We start from the raw sequence: 19,127 nt of genomic DNA, 5'->3' as shown, positions 1-19,127 counted from the left end.
CCACCCATTCAGTCCACACTAGTAGCCAGCTGCAGCTTTCACCCTACAATCTCATAAATATAAGAAAAAAACTTCTTGCTTGAATAGTCTTTTATAAAATGAGGAATTCAAACAAAAACAGGACTTTTGTCCTTAATGTGCAAGCAAAAACACGCAACACAGTAAGACAGGAACGATGGTGAAAGGACTTGGATAACTGCATTCCTTGCAGCGCTGGCTTACTACACAGTATTGACAAAATATTTTATCTCATCTATTCTTATATTACAAAACAAAACAAATTCCATATTATTACAGTGTCATTGAAAATTGTTTTAACTAGAGCATTCTGATACAAATAATTTTCCTAATAATCACTTTTCACAATGATGTACTGCATTACAAAAGAACCAAAGAACACAGAAATTCCCATTTACGCAGTGTCCCTCAACGCACCTCGTGCACACAGGCTGCTGCGAGGTGAACATGAATGGGGGTTGCCAAATACGGCATTCATCCCCGACATATGAAGGCTTGTATGTAGTGTGTCCAGACGAGTTTTGTCCTGGAAGTCCCGAACAAAACCTGGCACTCTTGAATGAAAATGAACTTTCATTCGAAAATCGTTCTTTGACGCCAGAATGAGCACGTTCTCAATGACGTTCGTCAGGCAGAAATGCACTACGCACAGTTCACGTTCGGCCAAAATATGAACTCGTTCATGAACTTTCATTCAGGTACCACACTGCCCACAGTTCACAAAGATCAATGACATCCACTAGTTTAAAACCCCCATCCAGGCAAGGAAAAACAAAAACAAACAACCAAAATTATTGGCAGACCAGCACTGACACATTGAGCCTTTTTGTTGTTGGATTTGTTATCATTGAGACTTGTAATGGAATGATACAATTCTAATGCAAATCTAACTGACTAGCTATTATTTGTTGGTTTCTTATAGCATTTAGGTTACAGTGCATTGTTAGCTGGCATGAGTAGTACTCTTCTAAGCTGTGTGTAGTGCTTGTACAAACCTTTCTGGATGATAAAATGATCAAACCATATTATCTCCTTGACACGATGCTATAACACAGATAGCCACCCAAGTTTCACCTTGTTTCAGGGCAAATACAACACTTTAATGTGATGTAGAAAAACATAGCTATTTGAAATATGTCTTGACTGAAGAGAGATGCTTTTGTTATCTCTTTTTCGTGGTTTTGGAATTTCACTGATTTCCTACCCAAAGCATATCCATTTCCTTATCTAGCTGTTTTGGTATGCTGTGTTGTTAATGTTTTCCTTTTTGATAGCTCAACAATGGTTACTATGTCGGTTTTTGGTCAGGATCACTTAGGGGTCAGCTATTTTTTTATAATTCCGCACCTTTTCTTTCCTAAAAGGCATCAATGTCCACACCCAAAGGCCTTTCGAGCACTAAATAACATTAACACAGAGGAAAGTCTCTTGTTCCTTGTGGTTACTGGAGTGAGCTAACAATGCATGGGTTACAGACAAAGGTTTAACAAAGACAGGTTGGAACAGCGTATGATTTTTTTTTTTTTTTTTTTTTCAGGTTAAAAATAGTCTGCAGAGAAAGATCCAGTATGGTGTTAATTGAGTTCAGAGAACCACATGTGAACCTTTACCTGTGAGATTTAACAGATTGCAAAGGTTTATGTAACCAGCCCTGTGGGAGTTTACAGGTGCTCAATAAAATAATAATAATAAAAAAAGATTTCCAGATTGCTAGCTAGAGAACAACAAAGAATAGTTTTTTGTTAGAAAATGATGAAGAATGATGCAAAGAATTCCAGCAGTATAGATGCCAGTCAACCTCAACATTTGCTGTATTCTTGTTTCAATATCACAGAACTGGATTAAAGCCCTTAATAGAACAGAAAAAAAAGTTTTCTTCATCTACATTCCGTTTGATGATCTCAAACAAACTGACAAACAAATGTATTTAGCTGCAGCTAATTGGGTATAAAAATCTCTCCACCCAGTGACTACTGTGAGACAGGTGGAATTGGTCAAATCCAGAGCAATCAGCATCGTCTGACAAGATATAGGAGGCAGCGATGAGTGACGATTGTCAAGAGAGTGAAGCTGCAAGCTGTCAAAAGCAGAAAGTTTGCTAAATCATCTTCAAATTTTAATCTTCAACCGTATCATCGCTGTCTGACAATAGCTTTTTGAACTTCATGAAGCCTTTTATTTTTTCTATCACAAGAATGTGTTGTCCTCCTGTAAATGTGCGTAATTAACCAATTAATCATCCATCCATCCATCCATTTTCTGAACCGCTTCTCCTCACTCGGGTCGCGGGCGTGCTGGAGCCTATCCCAGCTATCATCGGGCAGGAGGCGGGGTACACCCTGAACTGGTTGCCAGCCAATCGCAGGGCACATACAAACAAACAACCATTCGCACTCACATTCACACCTATGGGCAATTTAGAGTCTCCAATTCATGCATGTTTTTGGGATGTGGGAGGAAACCGGAGTGCCCGGAGAAAACCCACGCAGGCACGGGGAGAACATGCAAACTCCACACAGGCGGGACCGGGGATTGAACCCCGCTCCTCAGAACTGTGAGGCTGACGCTCTAACCAGTCAGCCACCGTGCCGCCACCAATTAATCAACTGAAGACAAAAAACGATCACCCATACTTTGTTTTAATAAACAAAGCAGCAACAGCAACAACAACAAAACAAACAAACAAACAAACAAAAATGGTGTGTCTAAGTTAGCTATTCAACTGTAAACTACACAGATGACTGTGTAAAAATAAGTGCAATACTTTGATGCCATTCTGAGCTTTTTGGATTAATTTTAATTTCCCCCCCCCCCCTTCACATCATTCCATTTGAAAGGCGTTACGTGGACATACACTGAATGGCCTTTTTTGGACGTTACAGACAAGTACTTTGAAGCATGTTTTTATGAACTACTTTGATGTAAAAACAGATTCATGGGGCTCCTGAAAAAAAGAGTAACGCAGAATATGATTGTCGTGTTCTGTATGGATCTGTAAAACAATCCATCTTACATTCCAAGTTAACTGCAACAACAGCAGGATTGATGTTGACTTATACAATCAATTTCAGTTGCATTTAGCCTGTTCGTATCAGTGATCAGCAACACTGAAAACACCATAATTACTATACAATGTTTATCCGTCAACCGATTCCCAGTTGCATTTTCCCTGTCCCATCCTGGTCCTTGTAATGAATCGGTTTCCGTGGTTACTGTTGCCTAGCAACAAGCCAGTCAAATGCTCCTAATCCTGCAATGTTGACAGTGAGCTGTGACTAGGGAAAGGAGGATGAGAAGGAAAAGGGAGAGGAGGACAAGGGAGGGGGTAATCCAACAAACAACATCACTGCAGATAATACATGTAGGTGTACAAGGTGTCTCAGGTAAGTTTGATGACTGAAAGTCACAAAAGATAAACAGTATTTGAACTACAAACTACAAATTTGCCCCTTTGGAAGTAATACCCCTGGAGTCTAAAGGCCTTTTCACACTGCACTTAGCACAGCGCGCCGTTGAACAACCCATTCGTTGTGTATGGACGGTGCCGCGACAGCAAATGTGCCTGAAATGCAAATTGTTCAATTTGGGCGCAGTGCCGTTGTGAGGACTGGCGGCGCATCCGATAGGAGAGGTGATGGCGGTGTGATTTCAGTGTGACAACACCAAGAGATTTTGGCAGAGTTGTACAGTAAATGAGATGGAGAAAATGGAGGAAAAAGAAATTAATGCGGTGTCCCAGTGTCCCCCAAGGTAAAAGACATGGTAAAGAAGACACAGCAATGAACAAAGATTTTCACTACATTAAATATGCCGGGTTGGTTGAAAGTGGTAGAAAGCTGTAGTGAACATTTTAGCTTAAAATAAAATACAGTATAGCATAGCCACACATGCTGCAGTTGTATTACGTCTCACTTCATTGGAGCAAACATCCAAAACCTACAGAAAATTCACCTGGCTACTCCCTGTCTGGTAACTTAGCAACCAGTGCCAAATATGAACACACTTACACCAGGCTGCCGTTCTCCCTGGCTGGATTATGAATGCATAGTGCAGGTTGAAATTAAATTGCTGATGCTGAACAACTGCAGAAAATAGTGTTTAAGAGGGATGTGAATGACCAAACCATACCAAACTGCATTGTCAGTGCTACACAACACTCTTCCTTTCTCAAAACAAACCCCAAAAAAAAAAATATCTATACAGGTTGGCCAGACACAGATAGTGATGAAAATTATATTCAGCATTAGGATGATTAAGGATAGCGATGGAAATGTGTTGACTGGTACCAGTAGGGTGCTGGATCGAAGAATACTTTGAGGAGCTTCTCAATGAAAAAATGAGAGAAAGGAGAGTAGAAGAGGCAATTGAGGTGGGCCAGGAAGTAGCAGTGATTACTAAGGGGAAAGTTAGAAAGGCACTAATGAGGATTAAAAAAAGGCAGTTGGTCCTGATGACATACTTGTGGAGGTATGGAAGCATGTAGGAGAGGTGGCTGTGGAGTTTTTGACAAGGTTGTTCAATAGAATGGAGGAAAAGTGTGCTGGTGCCCATTTTTAAGAACAAGGATGATGCATTGGCGGAGCCAGGGGGTGGCCAGAAAAAAAAGGTGGCCATCCCACTCGTCACCCCATAGTCCAAGGGATTGTTGTCCAAGTTGACAGAGCGATATTTCAAACGGTGTAACTTTTCCGAAAAATTCCACTGAATTAGCACAAATGGAACATTATTGGTGGGCAACAGGATAGGGCATGTACTTGTGTTATTATATTTTTTTTTAGATTTTTTTAGAGGCATTAGAAGTGCTCAGGGCGGCACAGTGGAAGACTGGTTAGCACATCTGCCTCACAGCTCTGAGGACCCGGGTTCAAATCCAGCCTCGCCTGTGTGGAAGTTGCATGTTCTCCCCGTGCCTGCGTGGGTTTTCTCCGGGTACTCGGTTTCCTCCCACATCCCCAAAACATGCATGGTAGGTTAATTAAACACTCTAAATTGCCCACCGGTGTGAATGTGAGTGCGAATGCTTGTTTGTTTATATGTGCCCCGCAATTGGCTGGTGACCATTTCAGGGTGTACCCTGTCTCTCGCCCACAGTCAGCTGGGATAGGCTCCAGCACACCCACGACCCTAGTGAGGATAAGTTGTATGGAAAATGTATGGATGGATAGAAGTGTTCATTCCATGTTTTTTTAAAAAAAAAATTTTAAGAAAGTTCCACAAAGATGACGGCCACTTGTCACATTGCAAGAAGGAGAAGAGGAAGTAGTGTCAATACTATGGTCTCGATGGTGACTTGATCAATCTAGCACATAAGTTGTTAAAAAAAATTTCTTTAGTTGACAAAATAACATGTTCCCAAAAGCAGTGGCATTGTACATAACACAGGTTGTCCCTTTTACAGGTACACGCACAGATGTCTGACTGCTGTCTCAAATCAACCACTCAGACACAAATTAAGACCTGCTTAGGAAATAGATTACAACAGTATCATGCAATCAGATTGCTCTTATGACATAACAGTGTCCATAAAAAAAAAACACAAAAAAAACTTCTCTAACAAGATGTGGTCTTGATTCTATTGTATAATGCTGTGATAGTAATTCACTGTAGAGACACTATCTGGTTTTGCTGTTCTGTACAGATGGCACTGACTCGACGGGGGAGTTGACACGGCGATTTTCCAGTTTTGAAAGTAGTAATTGATTGTGCCGTAACGGACATGCAAGGGTATTTGCGATGTCTGCACAAAGATGTGAAAGCAATACTTCCAATGATTAAGATTGCTCACGTAATAAAATATTGTACGACCTTTTTCACCCTTCTGCTGAGAAAGCAACTCGAGTGATATGGTACTTAACGGGCATAGCTAGACACTGTACCGTCTGTTGACTAGTCAACAGAGAATCATCACGTTTATGGCATAAAAGCAATGAAATTAGAACCTTTTCTAAAACAAAGCTTTTTTTGATTATGTAGTAAATAGCCACGTGCCAAGAAGAAAACACACATTGCTGGATGTGCTCTATTGTTACCCTTGTTTTCTGTCCTCTTTGTGAAAATTAGAGCGTTGTGTTGGTATGAAGTAACGTAATTCACATTGAAGCCATCTGGTGTACACTACCTGTTGTGAAAAAACAAGCCAGATCAAGGTTTACTATTCCATACCATGGTGATCTGAACTGATTTGTACTGCTTGGTAGCAATTGTAACTGTGCCATTTATTTTCCATTGTACGCAAAACAGCAGCAGCATAACTGCTCACATTCACAAACCCATTAGTAATTAACAGTCAGGGAATGGGGAGTGTGTGAATAATATATTTCTCAGCAGAATGGGAAAGATGGTGTTACACAAACAAATCAGATGTATTACTGGTACTATTGTTAAAATTGCACGTTAAGAAGGGGCTGTGGATTTATGTTGCTTGCACAAGAAATAGAGCAGTGAAATTGTACTGAACATCATTAATGTTAAAGCTGTACGCCTATGGAATGCTCTGTGAGGAGATGATGGGTAATACGTTCACTCACCAGACGCTTCATTAGTTACACAGATTTCTTATGCGATCCAATCAAACATTTAGCTTTCCTAATGATGTAATACAGTAATAGGCTGTCATGATAGCAAATGTTTTAGGATGATTTCTCCTTCTTTCTTTCTTTCTAACCTGTCCTGTTCAGCTGCATGGCCTTGCAGAATGGTGGATCACTATCCCTTTTGTGCTGGAACAGTTTTGCTGTGCAACAGAGGAGTTTGAAATTCTCCTTCCGTTTATTTATTTATTTTTTGATTATTCTGAGGTTTATTGTAAATGCAACCGGACATAAAAGAGTTTTAGGGGACAGACAGAGGGACAGACCAGACAAGGGGACTAGGCGTGCAAACCACAGTAGGATGATATATTTTCCCCAAATCCCAACAACTATATCAGTTTTTTAAAATGCCATTGATATATTGATATTACAGCATAATAATTCAAGTACATCCTTTTTAAGAACAGTTAACTTTTAATTCTACAGAATATTGAAAATTGGCATTGAAATGTAGAACAATCCATAAAATATCTTAGATAAATTAAAAATATAAATAAAACAGACTCTGTTCACAAATATTACCTGAAACAAATATTACACATTTGAGGTATAGAGAGTCATTAACACACTATAGAGCCCCAACAAATCTCTTGTAAATTTGACACATACACACACACACCACAGAGAAAAGTGTTTTTAAAAAGCCTGCCAAATTTGAAAGAATTAAAAAATAATACTAACAAATAAATCACGTTTGCAAAATAAAACAAATCATGAAAAATAAGGCCCACCCTTGAGCTGCAGGACTGTGTGGTCGTGTCTGCTGAAGGCACTGGAGACAGATAGCCCTTCACCTGTCAATCAAATACATTTGCTGTCTTGAATTACTAGCTGAATAACGTGCCGCTGCGGTTATGGTTAATAAACAGTTAACTTTCCCATGGGTATGTGTGTGTTATGTGGGGACTAACACACACCACAACTCTGAGCGAGGCGCTGACGTTTTAAACGACCTCACCGCGGTTGAGCGAGCTGTTTAGCTCCTTAGCTTGGTAGCTCAGCAAACGTAATAAACAGTTAACTTTCCCTCAAGTGTCTCTGTTGTGTGGATCTACATGCAACACATGGAGCAAGGCTGTGGAATATTAGACTGAGCCAACGCCAGTCCGCTAGTGCTCCACGACCCCACTAGCAGCTAATACGTACTAGCCTAGCCACGAAAAACAGGCCACTTCAGAGTGGAGCCGTCCAACTCTCTATCGGCTCGCAACACCACAACAATGAGAATTTATCGAGTCCGGAAAAAAACGTGTCCATTTTATTTTTTTGAACGATAAGTAATTATTGTGACAGGCCTATATAGTAATGCTCAGGTAGTCATTAACTAATGACAGTATAACCTCAAACACAATTCCAATATACGTACCTGGATGTTGTAAAATTGTTACCAGTCTAAAATAAGTGTCAATAAAAATTAAGCACTGTGAATATTAAGAAGTAAAAACAACTTTTAATGAAGTAAATATAATATGAAGGTGATTTGCGAAACAGATGGTCCATATGCTTCAATTTTTTCCAACTCTTGTGTCGATGTTCTGATTAAGGCTGAATTTATAGTTCAAGGTTTAAGTGCCAATTCCAATTTATTTTTTCCTCTCAAGTGGCTCAATTTGGATGTTTCATGGCAGCGTAAAGAGAAAAAAAACATGCATGAAATTTGATTTCTTCAGGCCTCTTCCAAATGTGGATACAAATGTCACATCGGATAGCTACCATTGCAAGTACAGTGTATGTGCAGATCATACAGTGGAACCTCGATAAAATGGACCCCAATATAATGGATTTTGGATCAAACGGATTGTTGAGACCTAACTGTAAATAACAAACAAATAAGGGAGGGGTTGTTGATCAGTGAAACTTTTAAATGTCAAATCCGCTTCCGCTTGCCATATATATATATATATATATATATATATATATATATATATATATATATATATATGTGTGTGTATATATATATATATATATATATATATATACACACACACACACACACCATGTGTGCGAGCTCTACATTATCGAAATACACTAACTGGTAACGTATACAGTACACACCCACATCTGCCCAAACACAAACAAACATTAAAAAACACGAGCTGTAAATCTAAACTAAAGACAAAAGCTTCTTCTTCTTTTCCTTTCGGCTTGTCCCTTTAGGGGTCGCCACAGCGCGTCATCCTTTTCCATGTAAGCCTATCTCCTGCATCCTCCTCTCGAACACCAACTGCCCTCATGTCTTCCCTCACGACATCCATCAACCTTCTCTTTGGTCTTCCTCTAGCTCTCTTGCCTGGCAGCTCCATCCTCATCATCCTCCTACCAATATACTCACTATTTCTCCTCTGGACGTGTCCAAACTGTCTCTAACTTTGTCTCCAAAACATCGAACCTTGGCTGTCCCTCTGATGAGCTCATTTCTAATTTCATCCAACCTGGTCACTCCGAGAGCGAACCTCAACATCTTCATTTCCGCCACCTCCAGCTCTGCTTCCTGTTGTCTCTTCAGTGCCACTGTCTCTAATCCGCACATCATTGCTGGCCTCACCACTGATTTATAAACTTTGCCCTTCATCCTAGCAGAGACTCTTCTGTCACATAACACACCTGACACCTTCCTCCACCCTTTCCAACCTGCTTGGACCCGTTTCTTCACTTCCTGACCACACTCACCATTGCTCTGGATGGTTGACCCCAAGTATTTAAAGTCCTCCACCCTTGCTATCTCTTCTCCCTGGAGCCTCACTCTTCCCCCACCACCCCTCTCATTCATGCACATATATTGTCTTACTTCGGCTAATCTTCATTCCTCTGATTTCCAGTGCACGCCTCCATCTTTCTGTTCCTCCACCTGCTCCCTGCTTTCACTTCAGATCACAATGTCATCTACAAACATCATGGTCCACGGGGATTCCAGTCTAACCTCATCTGTCAGCCTATCCATCACCACTGCAAACAGGAAGGGGCTCAGGCCTGATCCCTGATGCAGTCCCACCTCCACCTTAAATTCGTCTGTCACACCTACAGCACACCTCACCGCTATTCTGCTGCCCTCGTACATGTCCTGTATTATTCTAACATACTTCTCTGCCAGTCCAGACTCCGCATGCAGTACCACAGTTCCTCTCTGGGTACTCTGTCATAGGCTTTCTCTAGATCTACAAAGACACAATGTAGCTCCTTCTGACCTTCTCTGTACTTTTCCATCAACATCCTCAAGGCAAATAATGCATCTGTGGTACTCTTTCTAGGCATGAAACCATACTGTTGCTCGCAAATACTCACTTCTGTCCTGAGTCTAGCCTCCACTACTCTTTCCCATAACTTCATTGTGTGGCTTTATTCCTCTATAGTTCCCACAGCTCTGCACATCACCCTTGTTCTTAAAAATGGGCACCAGCACACTTTTCCTCCATTCCGCAGGCATTTTCTCACGCGCTAGAATTCTATTGAACAAGCTGGTCAAAAACTCCACAGCCACCTCTCCTAGATGTTTCCATACCTCCACAGGAATGTCATCATACATCGTTAAAAATGCCACTAAGTAAGGGTTTTCGGCAAAGTCTCCTGTCAAGTGGGGCTGAAATTAATTCTCACTGTTCCTCAAACATTTTATGTCACATCATATGTCGTGAGTCAGAGCAAGGGTCTAATTATCTGATTATCTGATTCGTGTATGAAATAATTTTGCGGGATATCTACAGTATGTAGCTACTCCTCTTAACAAATTAATGAGGAAAGGAAAGAAAGCCAAAGAAAAATGCACAGCCTGAGTGAATTTTTTTACGCTCTCATAATGTGCACAATGATGGTTTATTCAAACAGATGTTTAGTGTGACTTTATGTCATATTTCAATCCAAAAGTTCTACTTAACAGGTTTCACTGGGATTGTCTCATTATTAGAGTTTGCATCCATGCCTAATAAAGACTGTGGTAAGTCTACATGTATAAGACTGCGAGTTAAAATTGCTTACTGCAAATGAGTTTTAGAGGACGGGTAGAAAGACGAGCGGCTTTCTGGGCTCATGTGGTGCTCTCCTGTTCGGACAATGCAAGGTGGAGGATAGCAGTCAAACGGCATGTTAAACTATATTTAGCGTACTGTGTCTGGGTGGACTAGCCTAGAACCCTTTGGATACATACTGTATAGGTTAGAATGAAAGGAGAGCTTTTGTTCAAATTGCATAACAGTTCAGAAAATGTGAGTCGAAGGGATTACATTTGACGAAACAATGACCAGCTTAAACTCCTCTTTTTATTAACAAGAGTCGAATATGTTGTCTAGGCATAGTTGGTTTTGATGTTTCAGAACACGTCAATTCCCAAAAATATATCGCTACGCAATGCTATCCAGTGTTTGCATTTCATTATTATTTCTTTTTATCTTGAATTATATTTTCTATTTAATTAATTATAAAGATGCAGCTTTATGACTAAATAATCCTTTAAACCCAGCTGCTGTGTGTAAGGTTATTTTTAGGTTACATGCAACTTTGGATTGTCATAATGGTCGCCTTTTAATCATTGTCCAAAAATAGTGCACTCACGACACCGAAAGATCGAGGTTTACTTTGCATCTGCACTATGATTGTCTTTTACTTGGTCTATTTCCCTGTATGACACAGTTCGTGTGTGTTGTGTGTCTATGAAATATAGCTGGCATGCCACTGCTTCTGTTATCGGTGTGTAGGTTCAATGAAAGAGCTGTGGATTGAAATCCTCATTGAGGGTTCTTGCTCCTTTCCCTTAGGTTCACCCAGAGTATCTTTTTATTTTTATTTTTTCCAGGATGTGCAGATCTTGTGATTTGCTCAGAGCATTGTGTTATTCCTTTTAAACAACAGCCCTCCATCTGACAATGTCCTCCCAGTCACAAGCTATTGGCCCGTCGCCACATGCCAGCAGCTGCCATGGGAGGCTCAATGTTCTAGTTTTATTTCTCTCTTTTCTGATGTATTTCGAACATGACGACAAACTGTATTGGAACAAACGTTATGCATACACGCCTACTGCTTGTGTACCACAATCAAGATAATTTTCTACCATGTGATTTCAAGTGAGGTGAGTGACAACAGATGGCTTTTAAACTTACTGTATCTGACAACAAACACTGTATGACTGCAGGCCATCAGATGCTCCCTTTAAAAAGAATCTTAACCCTCCAGGTAACTAACAGGTAGATTGAAAGTAGATGTAGACAAAGTTCATTGTGACAGTACCGCATATATGAATAAAGTCAGTGTTATCATTCTATTAATTTCTCAAACATTTCGGATACTGCTCTTGTCACTGTTACACGAAACAACGTTATTAGTTGATAAGTTTTCCAAAATGTGACTGGCACATGAGAATCAAGCCCAGTACAAAACATGCAGTTTAGTCTGATGACGATGGAGTCAGCAGGACCAAGTAAATAATGGCATTGTGCCATGTTTGGAACGGACATTTTCAGTGAGAGTAGCTTGAAATCAGCACAAATGACACAAATATGAGAGCCTTTCAAAACACTTAGCTAATAAATGTCAAAATATGTGGTAGGTTCACCATAAAATACATTTATCCATCCATTTTCTTTTGCTTATCCGGTTTTGGGTCACGTGGGCGGCAGCTTAAGCAGGGAAGCCCAGACTTCCCTGAAATAAAATACATTTTAATAATTCCATAAAATAAAAGCTTGGATGGTACATGGGTTTGAATGAGGAGATGAGCTTTTTTTTTTTTTTTGCTTACCATCGCCACCCAAGATCACTTAACTAAACAATTGAGGAGCCACTTGGAAACATCTTAACTCTGGTTCGCGCTAGCATTAATATGAATACCCCTGATCAGTGTACAACTGTTGTAACAAAACAAAAAATACAAAGCATTCTAAAAGAACCTGCTGTTATTTTTTCCACTTCGTCTACTGATGCCTCAGAGGCACCTCCAGAAGTCAAACCTGGTTGAGTAACCATTCCACTCTGATATCATGATGGTATGTGGTTAGGCTAGGTGACTATTTTTTTTAAAAGAATTAAGGTCCCTCAAATTTTAACATATTTGACATTAAATGTTCATGAGTTAACACCCAACACAGTACATACTGTGAATGTGTGCTATCATGTGGAAATTGTTGTCTGGTCTGAGCAGCAAATAGTCTCAGATAGATGTATCCTTAATGTATCCTTAAACTAACAGGAAGAAGGGATACCTTTTGCACTGCGTTTATGATGTCATCAGTCTTCAAATGAAACATCCAAACGATAACAACAATTTGGGACAAGCTGCTACTGTATCTTTCTTTTAGTTAGTTCTCTGCTATTTCGCTTTTCTTCTTCTGTATAGCTTGAATGAATTACATTTCATGACTGCAGGAGGAGTAATGGTGCAAGGGACCTTACTACTTAATTACTACGTACTACCACTATTTCTTTGGATCTTGTGTGGAAAAACCAGTTCAAAATGCTTCCTTGACTAACCATTTTTTGGGGGTCAAATTACAAAGAAAGAACTGGCGTGTTGGTGGAGTTAGCACTGCTCAAACACATTGCCAGACATTAGTTTCCATTTTCTGTCTTGGTTTTAGGGTGTGTTGTTTTTCACAGCATTTACACATAAATGATTCCGTTAAAGTATCTAGTATGGCACCCAAGCAATTTAGTCTTGGGTTTTGGTTGACAACACCATGACAACTCAAGTTGATTTCTACGACTGTGACCTTTATACATGGTCTTGTTGTCCGACTTCTGTTCTCTGAATCAAGTGTGATGATGCATTACGTTGGATTAATGTGCGTGCTGGAAGTGCAATGTCTTACTGTCTGATTCTCTTTCATTGCCCTTCCCTCTGCACAGAGTCGAATGGCTGAGAGCTTGCGCCTCTTTGACTCGATCTGCAACAACAACTGGTTCACCAACACTTCACTCATCCTCTTCCTTAACAAGAAGGACCTTTTGGCTGAGAAGATCAAACGCATTCCTCTGACAGTGTGCTTCCCTGACTACAAGGGCCAGAACACCTATGAGGAAGCGGCCGTCTATGTGCAGCGACAGTTCGAGGACCTCAACCGTAACAAGGAAACCAAGGAGATTTACTCACACTTCACCTGTGCTACCGACACCAGCAACATCCAGTTTGTGTTCGACGCCGTCACGGACGTGATCATCCAGAACAATCTCAAGTATATTGGGTTGTGCTAGGACAAGACGTTTGGTTGGTGGGTGGGTGGTTGAACAGGGGATGTATCTGTTTGTCTGATGATGAATCTAATTGATGTGGGGCATCAATGACCAAAAAAAAAAAAAAAACATGCAAATGAAATGAGGTAGGGAAGGAGGGTGAGGATTCAAATACTTTAGTTAATCGAAGATAGAAATTTATACCCAATGTGTTTGCACTGAAAATGAGTATGCAGAGACACTTAAACACACGCGCACACACGTGGACACACGTACACTCACACACACCTTTATGTTTGCTCACACAACATTGAGAGTCAAGCACTTGACGTGACAACACTGGACATGTGAGACAGTTTCCCCACCAGCCTGCCAAACAAAAGACAACGTACTTGCCGGGTGGCTTTTCGTTAATTTTGTCTTTTATTTTGTTTGCCTGAGGACATTTAATGCTGCTTTACAAGAAATGTGGGGAGGGAGGGGGGGATCAATGTTCTCTCTGAAGAATTTTTTCCCTCTAACAACGGTAAACATTAAGAGTCACGAAGGGGTTGTAGGAGGAGCCTGTGTTTCTTGGGCAGAAATTTAATGTGGGCAGGTATGATGTCAAAGGTTTTTTGCCTAAAAGAGGAAGCTGCCACAGTTTAAAGTTAAACTGAAAAATATTTTCTACGCACTATTTCTGTTCTTCTCCACCTAACTCTATAAAGGCTGTTCTGTTCCTCTGTTCTTTTGCTTTTTGTGCATTAAAAAAAGAATATGTGTGGCAAACCTGCCCTTTAAAGCAGGCCGCTGACTTCTAATACCAGGAGTGTTATGCTCGATAGCATCAAAAGTGTTCTCGATGATAATTCTACTTTACAGCAAAGATGACATAAACAGTGCCAAGATCAGTTTGTAAATAAAACAAACAACATTGATGATTATTTTTCTTTGGTTTTATGGGGGAAAAAAACTCTCTTAAAAACATGCATGATTTTGTTACTTCGGGATACTACTCTATTTTCCTTGGAATTTTGTTTATGTTTTCTTAGGTTCGAATAATATATTCCCAAAACTATATATTGAAGTCAAACACTGTGTAAGATTGTACAGTTGTCAAGAGAGGAATCTATTGAAGAGTTCTATCAATATAATTAAAGTGATGAGGACTTTATGATGGTTAAAAAAAATGATAATGATAAGTCTCATTAGTGAAAATGAGAGATGAAAAATGTGAAAAAGACACGCAATGTTCAATCTTCCTTGCATTCTCTATGTGGAACTTGTCGAACAGTTGGTATGTGTATATATACTGTACGGTACACTTTGTCAAAACAAATAATAATAGTGGTTGAGTTGGGAGACAGCAAAGGAGACAGAGAGAAAGCGAGAGAAAGAGAAGGAGAAGGGGCTATTCCATTCCGCTCCTCCTCTTACCCTCTTTCCACGTACGATGTACAAACAACTCAGCTAAGGGCTTCACGCTTGACTTTACAAGATGTCCACTTCAAGTACAAAAAATACAAAACTAAATGAAAAAGGACAACAATGAATAAAACAACTTATGCAAATTTTCATGGTGTTGTAAATGTGTTTCTTGACAGTGACTTTGTCAAAAACTGTTTGTCTAACTATGCAACATCAATTGAATGGCAACTGGGAACAGGCTGTCTAAAATTATGGAATGGGTAGTTTGACTCCAGTGAACAATGATGCTGCTGGGGCACAACTAATTGCTACATCAAGAACATAATTAAATTACTCCTGAATAAACGTGGCCTCTTTGTGACTGGGTGACAACATAAGTAACATGCAGGTCTATGCTTACGCACTGAAGCTTTGACAAAGTTGTGGCATAATTCATCAACAGGGTAGATCGAATATTACAAATAACATCACACACCAGATGTCTTCAAATAAATTCACTGCTCATTTTGTGTTAATTAGTCCACTGAATGTTCCACAAAGGGAATTAGGCCTGTGGTTTATTATTTTATGGACTGATTTGAGCAATGCCTGGAAATAATGTGTGTGAGAAATAAAATCCACTGAAGATTGGATAGTTCCGTTCAGCAAGCCTCGTGAATGTCATGTGGAGAGCGTCAGTGTCAAACATTAAAAAAAGGTTTAAAGCTACAGAACCCAACCCAACTGCAAAACAAAATCCAATGACGTTACTGTAAATGAACCAGGAACAACAACGACCGTCAGGACAAAGTTCATTTCCCAGATAGTTTTGGTCATAAGGTGGTGCTGATGCATGACCGGAGGGAAATTCCACTGGTCAAATAATGACACTCTGTACGTGGAGTCCCTTTTCTGTGGATGAAGACAGAAGATGTAAGGCCAATACCGCCAGTAATTAGTAAAGTAAAAAGTAAAAGTAATAAGTAATTACAGATGGAGGAAACATGACTGTGACTTTCAAAAAGTCTGAGTTTAAGACTTTAAGACTAAAAAATAAATAAATAAATAAAAAATGCACAGGGGGTTTGCCTGACTAATCCAGATGTGCTTTGTGACATGGACATTATCAGGCTATGAGAATCCACACCTCCAAATCTGAGGCCCAATCCGAAAAGGGTGTCTTACAGTTTAGGAGTGAAGTTTTACCTCAGATAAAGAAATCTTGGGGTTCTTAAGTGAGGGAAGGATCAAACAAGTGCCTGTAGGACTCCATCAGTGTTCCAGTCACATTATTGGTCTGTGCAGCTAAATGGTTCTGCTTTTCCAGCGCTGATCTTAGCTTTGACTCTCACCTGTCACAAGCTCAGGGAAGTGCCAACAAGGACACGTTTCTTCCACGCGGTGGCCAGGTTTGCCCCTGCATTGGAGAGGAGCTCAAGGGAGGCCAGAGTAGAACAAATATTCCTCCCCGGCAGCAAATCTCAGTAGAGGTATCTCAGGAAAATGTTAGTGTATGGTAGGACAAATCGGCTAGTGTACTGTATTTATACACTGGATAGAAATTGTCTCTGTCCTACGTCCTAGGCTCATACTGTGTTCTGTTGGACACTGTCAAGAAATGTTGATATCATTGTCCATGTACAGTTAACATGATCGGCTGATGGTGCAAAATCAGGGAGCTACGCTGCAATTTCCACCTGTAGAACATATTACATATGCCTGGTACCTCTTGAGGAGTTACAGGCCAGACCAACTGGGTTAATGTCTCAGGGCAGACATAGGACATGCAAGAGGGATGATTTCTTATAGCTGTGTCCAGCTGGTGGACCGAGAGGAAGCAGTCAAGGATGGAGAATTTTGGACTGCCCCGCTAAAATAGCGGCTAACGTGACACAGACCCAGATAAACCAGACGTGCCTCAAATTTCACTCGACTATAGAGACAATTAAATATGAAAAGGGAATGAAGGTATTTGTAATCATGCAACAACTTCACCAATAACCGTAGGCGACTACTGAAATTCTTGGCAGTCAAATGGATTCAACAAACAATTAACATCTATTCACTGCAAAAAACGCAGCCAACATTTCCAACATTCCTGAAATGTTTGGGTTTCAAAAAGTTAAAATATGTATTGATGCCAGCAAGCCCTCCTGACTTTTTTTTTTTAATGACGTTGCTCCGTGTAATAGTATTTGTACCTTCTTCCAAAACAGGCCTTGCAAACCCAGGGCTCAAGTGTCTTGTGATTTTGGTCGTGTCCTCATCTTACCTCCCATCCTCATCCAGCTGACACGTTCCCAGTTTGGCCTCTGTGCCCCCTCAGTAGCTTCCATATCTCCACCTCTCTCCTCCTTGGGTAGAGACTGCCTGGTGAGTAAAAAAAGAAATAAGTCTCTGCCTCAGTGTGCTGACAAAAAGAGCTACGACAGCATTGAGCTGATCCTCTGGGCTCCCTCTTGTTACTACCTCATCCTCTGACCCGTCTGCCATGAGCCAAATGTCCACAGCGACCCATCCTAAATGAAGCAGCCATAACTTCTGCCCTTTCACACCCTCTGTCTCCCAGACCGTGAGTGTTGCTCTGCTCTTCCTGTAGACAGAAATAATCAACTAACGTGACATCTGTCCATGAACCATCTGTTAGAGCTACCGTTGTCTCATTGAAAAACAGCTTCCTGATCCATAGAAAATCAATAACCTTGTCGAGCAGTTCTTGCTTTATGTATTTTGTTGGAAATATGATTAAGAGTAACAATCCAGTGGTCCAATCGCTGCCAATCCATATTTTGAATATCCTGATTCTGATCTGAGGATATCCGATTTTGTGAGAAATATCCAAATTGGGCCACAAGGAAGCAAAGAAATCAAAATTCTGTCACTTGAATTTACTTGTAATGTTCTGAGTTTACCAATGAATGTACTTATTCCACTACGCAAAGTCTTTGACTGAAGGATCAATGTAGTTTGAACTGCAGCTTTCAAAATCCCTTGGTCGTATACCATAATTATCTCGGAGAAGCAATCAGAATTCTACAATCATGCTTTCTTAGAACTGAGTGCCCAGAATAACAATCCATTGTCCAGATATGAAAACTGAATTTTGAGTCGGTTGCCATTCACTATTCAATCTCTCTGTTGGAAATAAAATTCCAAATTAAATCCTGTTTCATCTGCATAAAGAACACAGCTGCAAACATTTCCTAATATGTTTACTATTTATCGTCACGATAACCCTTGCTTGGTATGATTCATTTATCCCTGGTACCCCCTCCCTCAAAACACACCACTTTAACAGAGCAATCCAACCTCATACTAGCAGCTTTAAAAGTTGGGGCATTTTGCCCATAATAATCTCCCGCAATTTATTGTCGCCAGTACGGTATGTCATCACTAACATGATTTAGCACGTTCTTTCTGAAAGATTTTAGCCTTATTTTAATATCCCCATTTCTTAGAAAAAAGTAACTGAAAACAGTCATTTCATTTGTATTTTTTCATTTGCAGTATTTCTTCAATACTTCAGTGGTATATAAATGGAATATTGATATCATGATGGAAAAAGTTAGTGTTCCAATTCATAGTCGTAGTACCAATACTAAACAGAACAAACAAGATGCTGCACAGTATTAGCTTCCGGCTTGCTTAAGGCCAGTTGATTTTTTAGACAAAAAATAGCTCAAAAGGTCATTTCAGTTCGTTCCTGTCATTCAGTGGACTCACAGTCAAAAAATAAACCGTAACTAATGTTCCTTTGGCGGTAACCAGTTCGTTTCCACCAACTCGTTTAGTAGTATTAAGACTAAGGCTGCACAAAATTGGGAAAATCTGCAAAATGCGATAACGTTGTTGAAAATTCCAATGATGATATGACTTGCGATAAATAAGCAAATGCCTAAGAATACAATGTTTTTGGGTTTTTTTCTGCTAACATAGACCCCAGACAGTGAGTACCTTATCAGAATCATCTTTATT

General features: G+C 40.1%; 1 protein-coding gene across 3 annotated transcripts in view; it reads left to right on the top strand.

Annotated features, from left to right (window-relative positions):
• The window catches only part of gnaz (guanine nucleotide binding protein (G protein), alpha z polypeptide), a 34,918-nt gene extending 19,598 nt beyond the window's left edge, over positions 1-15,320 (top strand). For all 3 annotated transcript variants that reach the window (XM_061799335.1, XM_061799334.1, XM_061799336.1), the window contains one exon: positions 13,440-15,320. In XM_061799335.1, coding sequence (XP_061655319.1) covers positions 13,440-13,784 — 345 coding nt within the window. In that variant the 3' untranslated portion in view covers positions 13,785-15,320. The remainder of the gene's footprint in view (positions 1-13,439) is intronic.
• The last annotated feature ends 3,807 nt before the right edge of the window (positions 15,321-19,127 follow it).

Source organism: Phyllopteryx taeniolatus, chromosome 15 (assembly GCF_024500385.1).
Source record: "Phyllopteryx taeniolatus isolate TA_2022b chromosome 15, UOR_Ptae_1.2, whole genome shotgun sequence".
In the NCBI taxonomy this organism is placed as follows: domain Eukaryota; kingdom Metazoa; phylum Chordata; class Actinopteri; order Syngnathiformes; family Syngnathidae; genus Phyllopteryx; species Phyllopteryx taeniolatus.
Note: the sequence above shows the minus strand (reverse complement) of the source record. Positions and strands in the feature narration are given on the sequence as shown.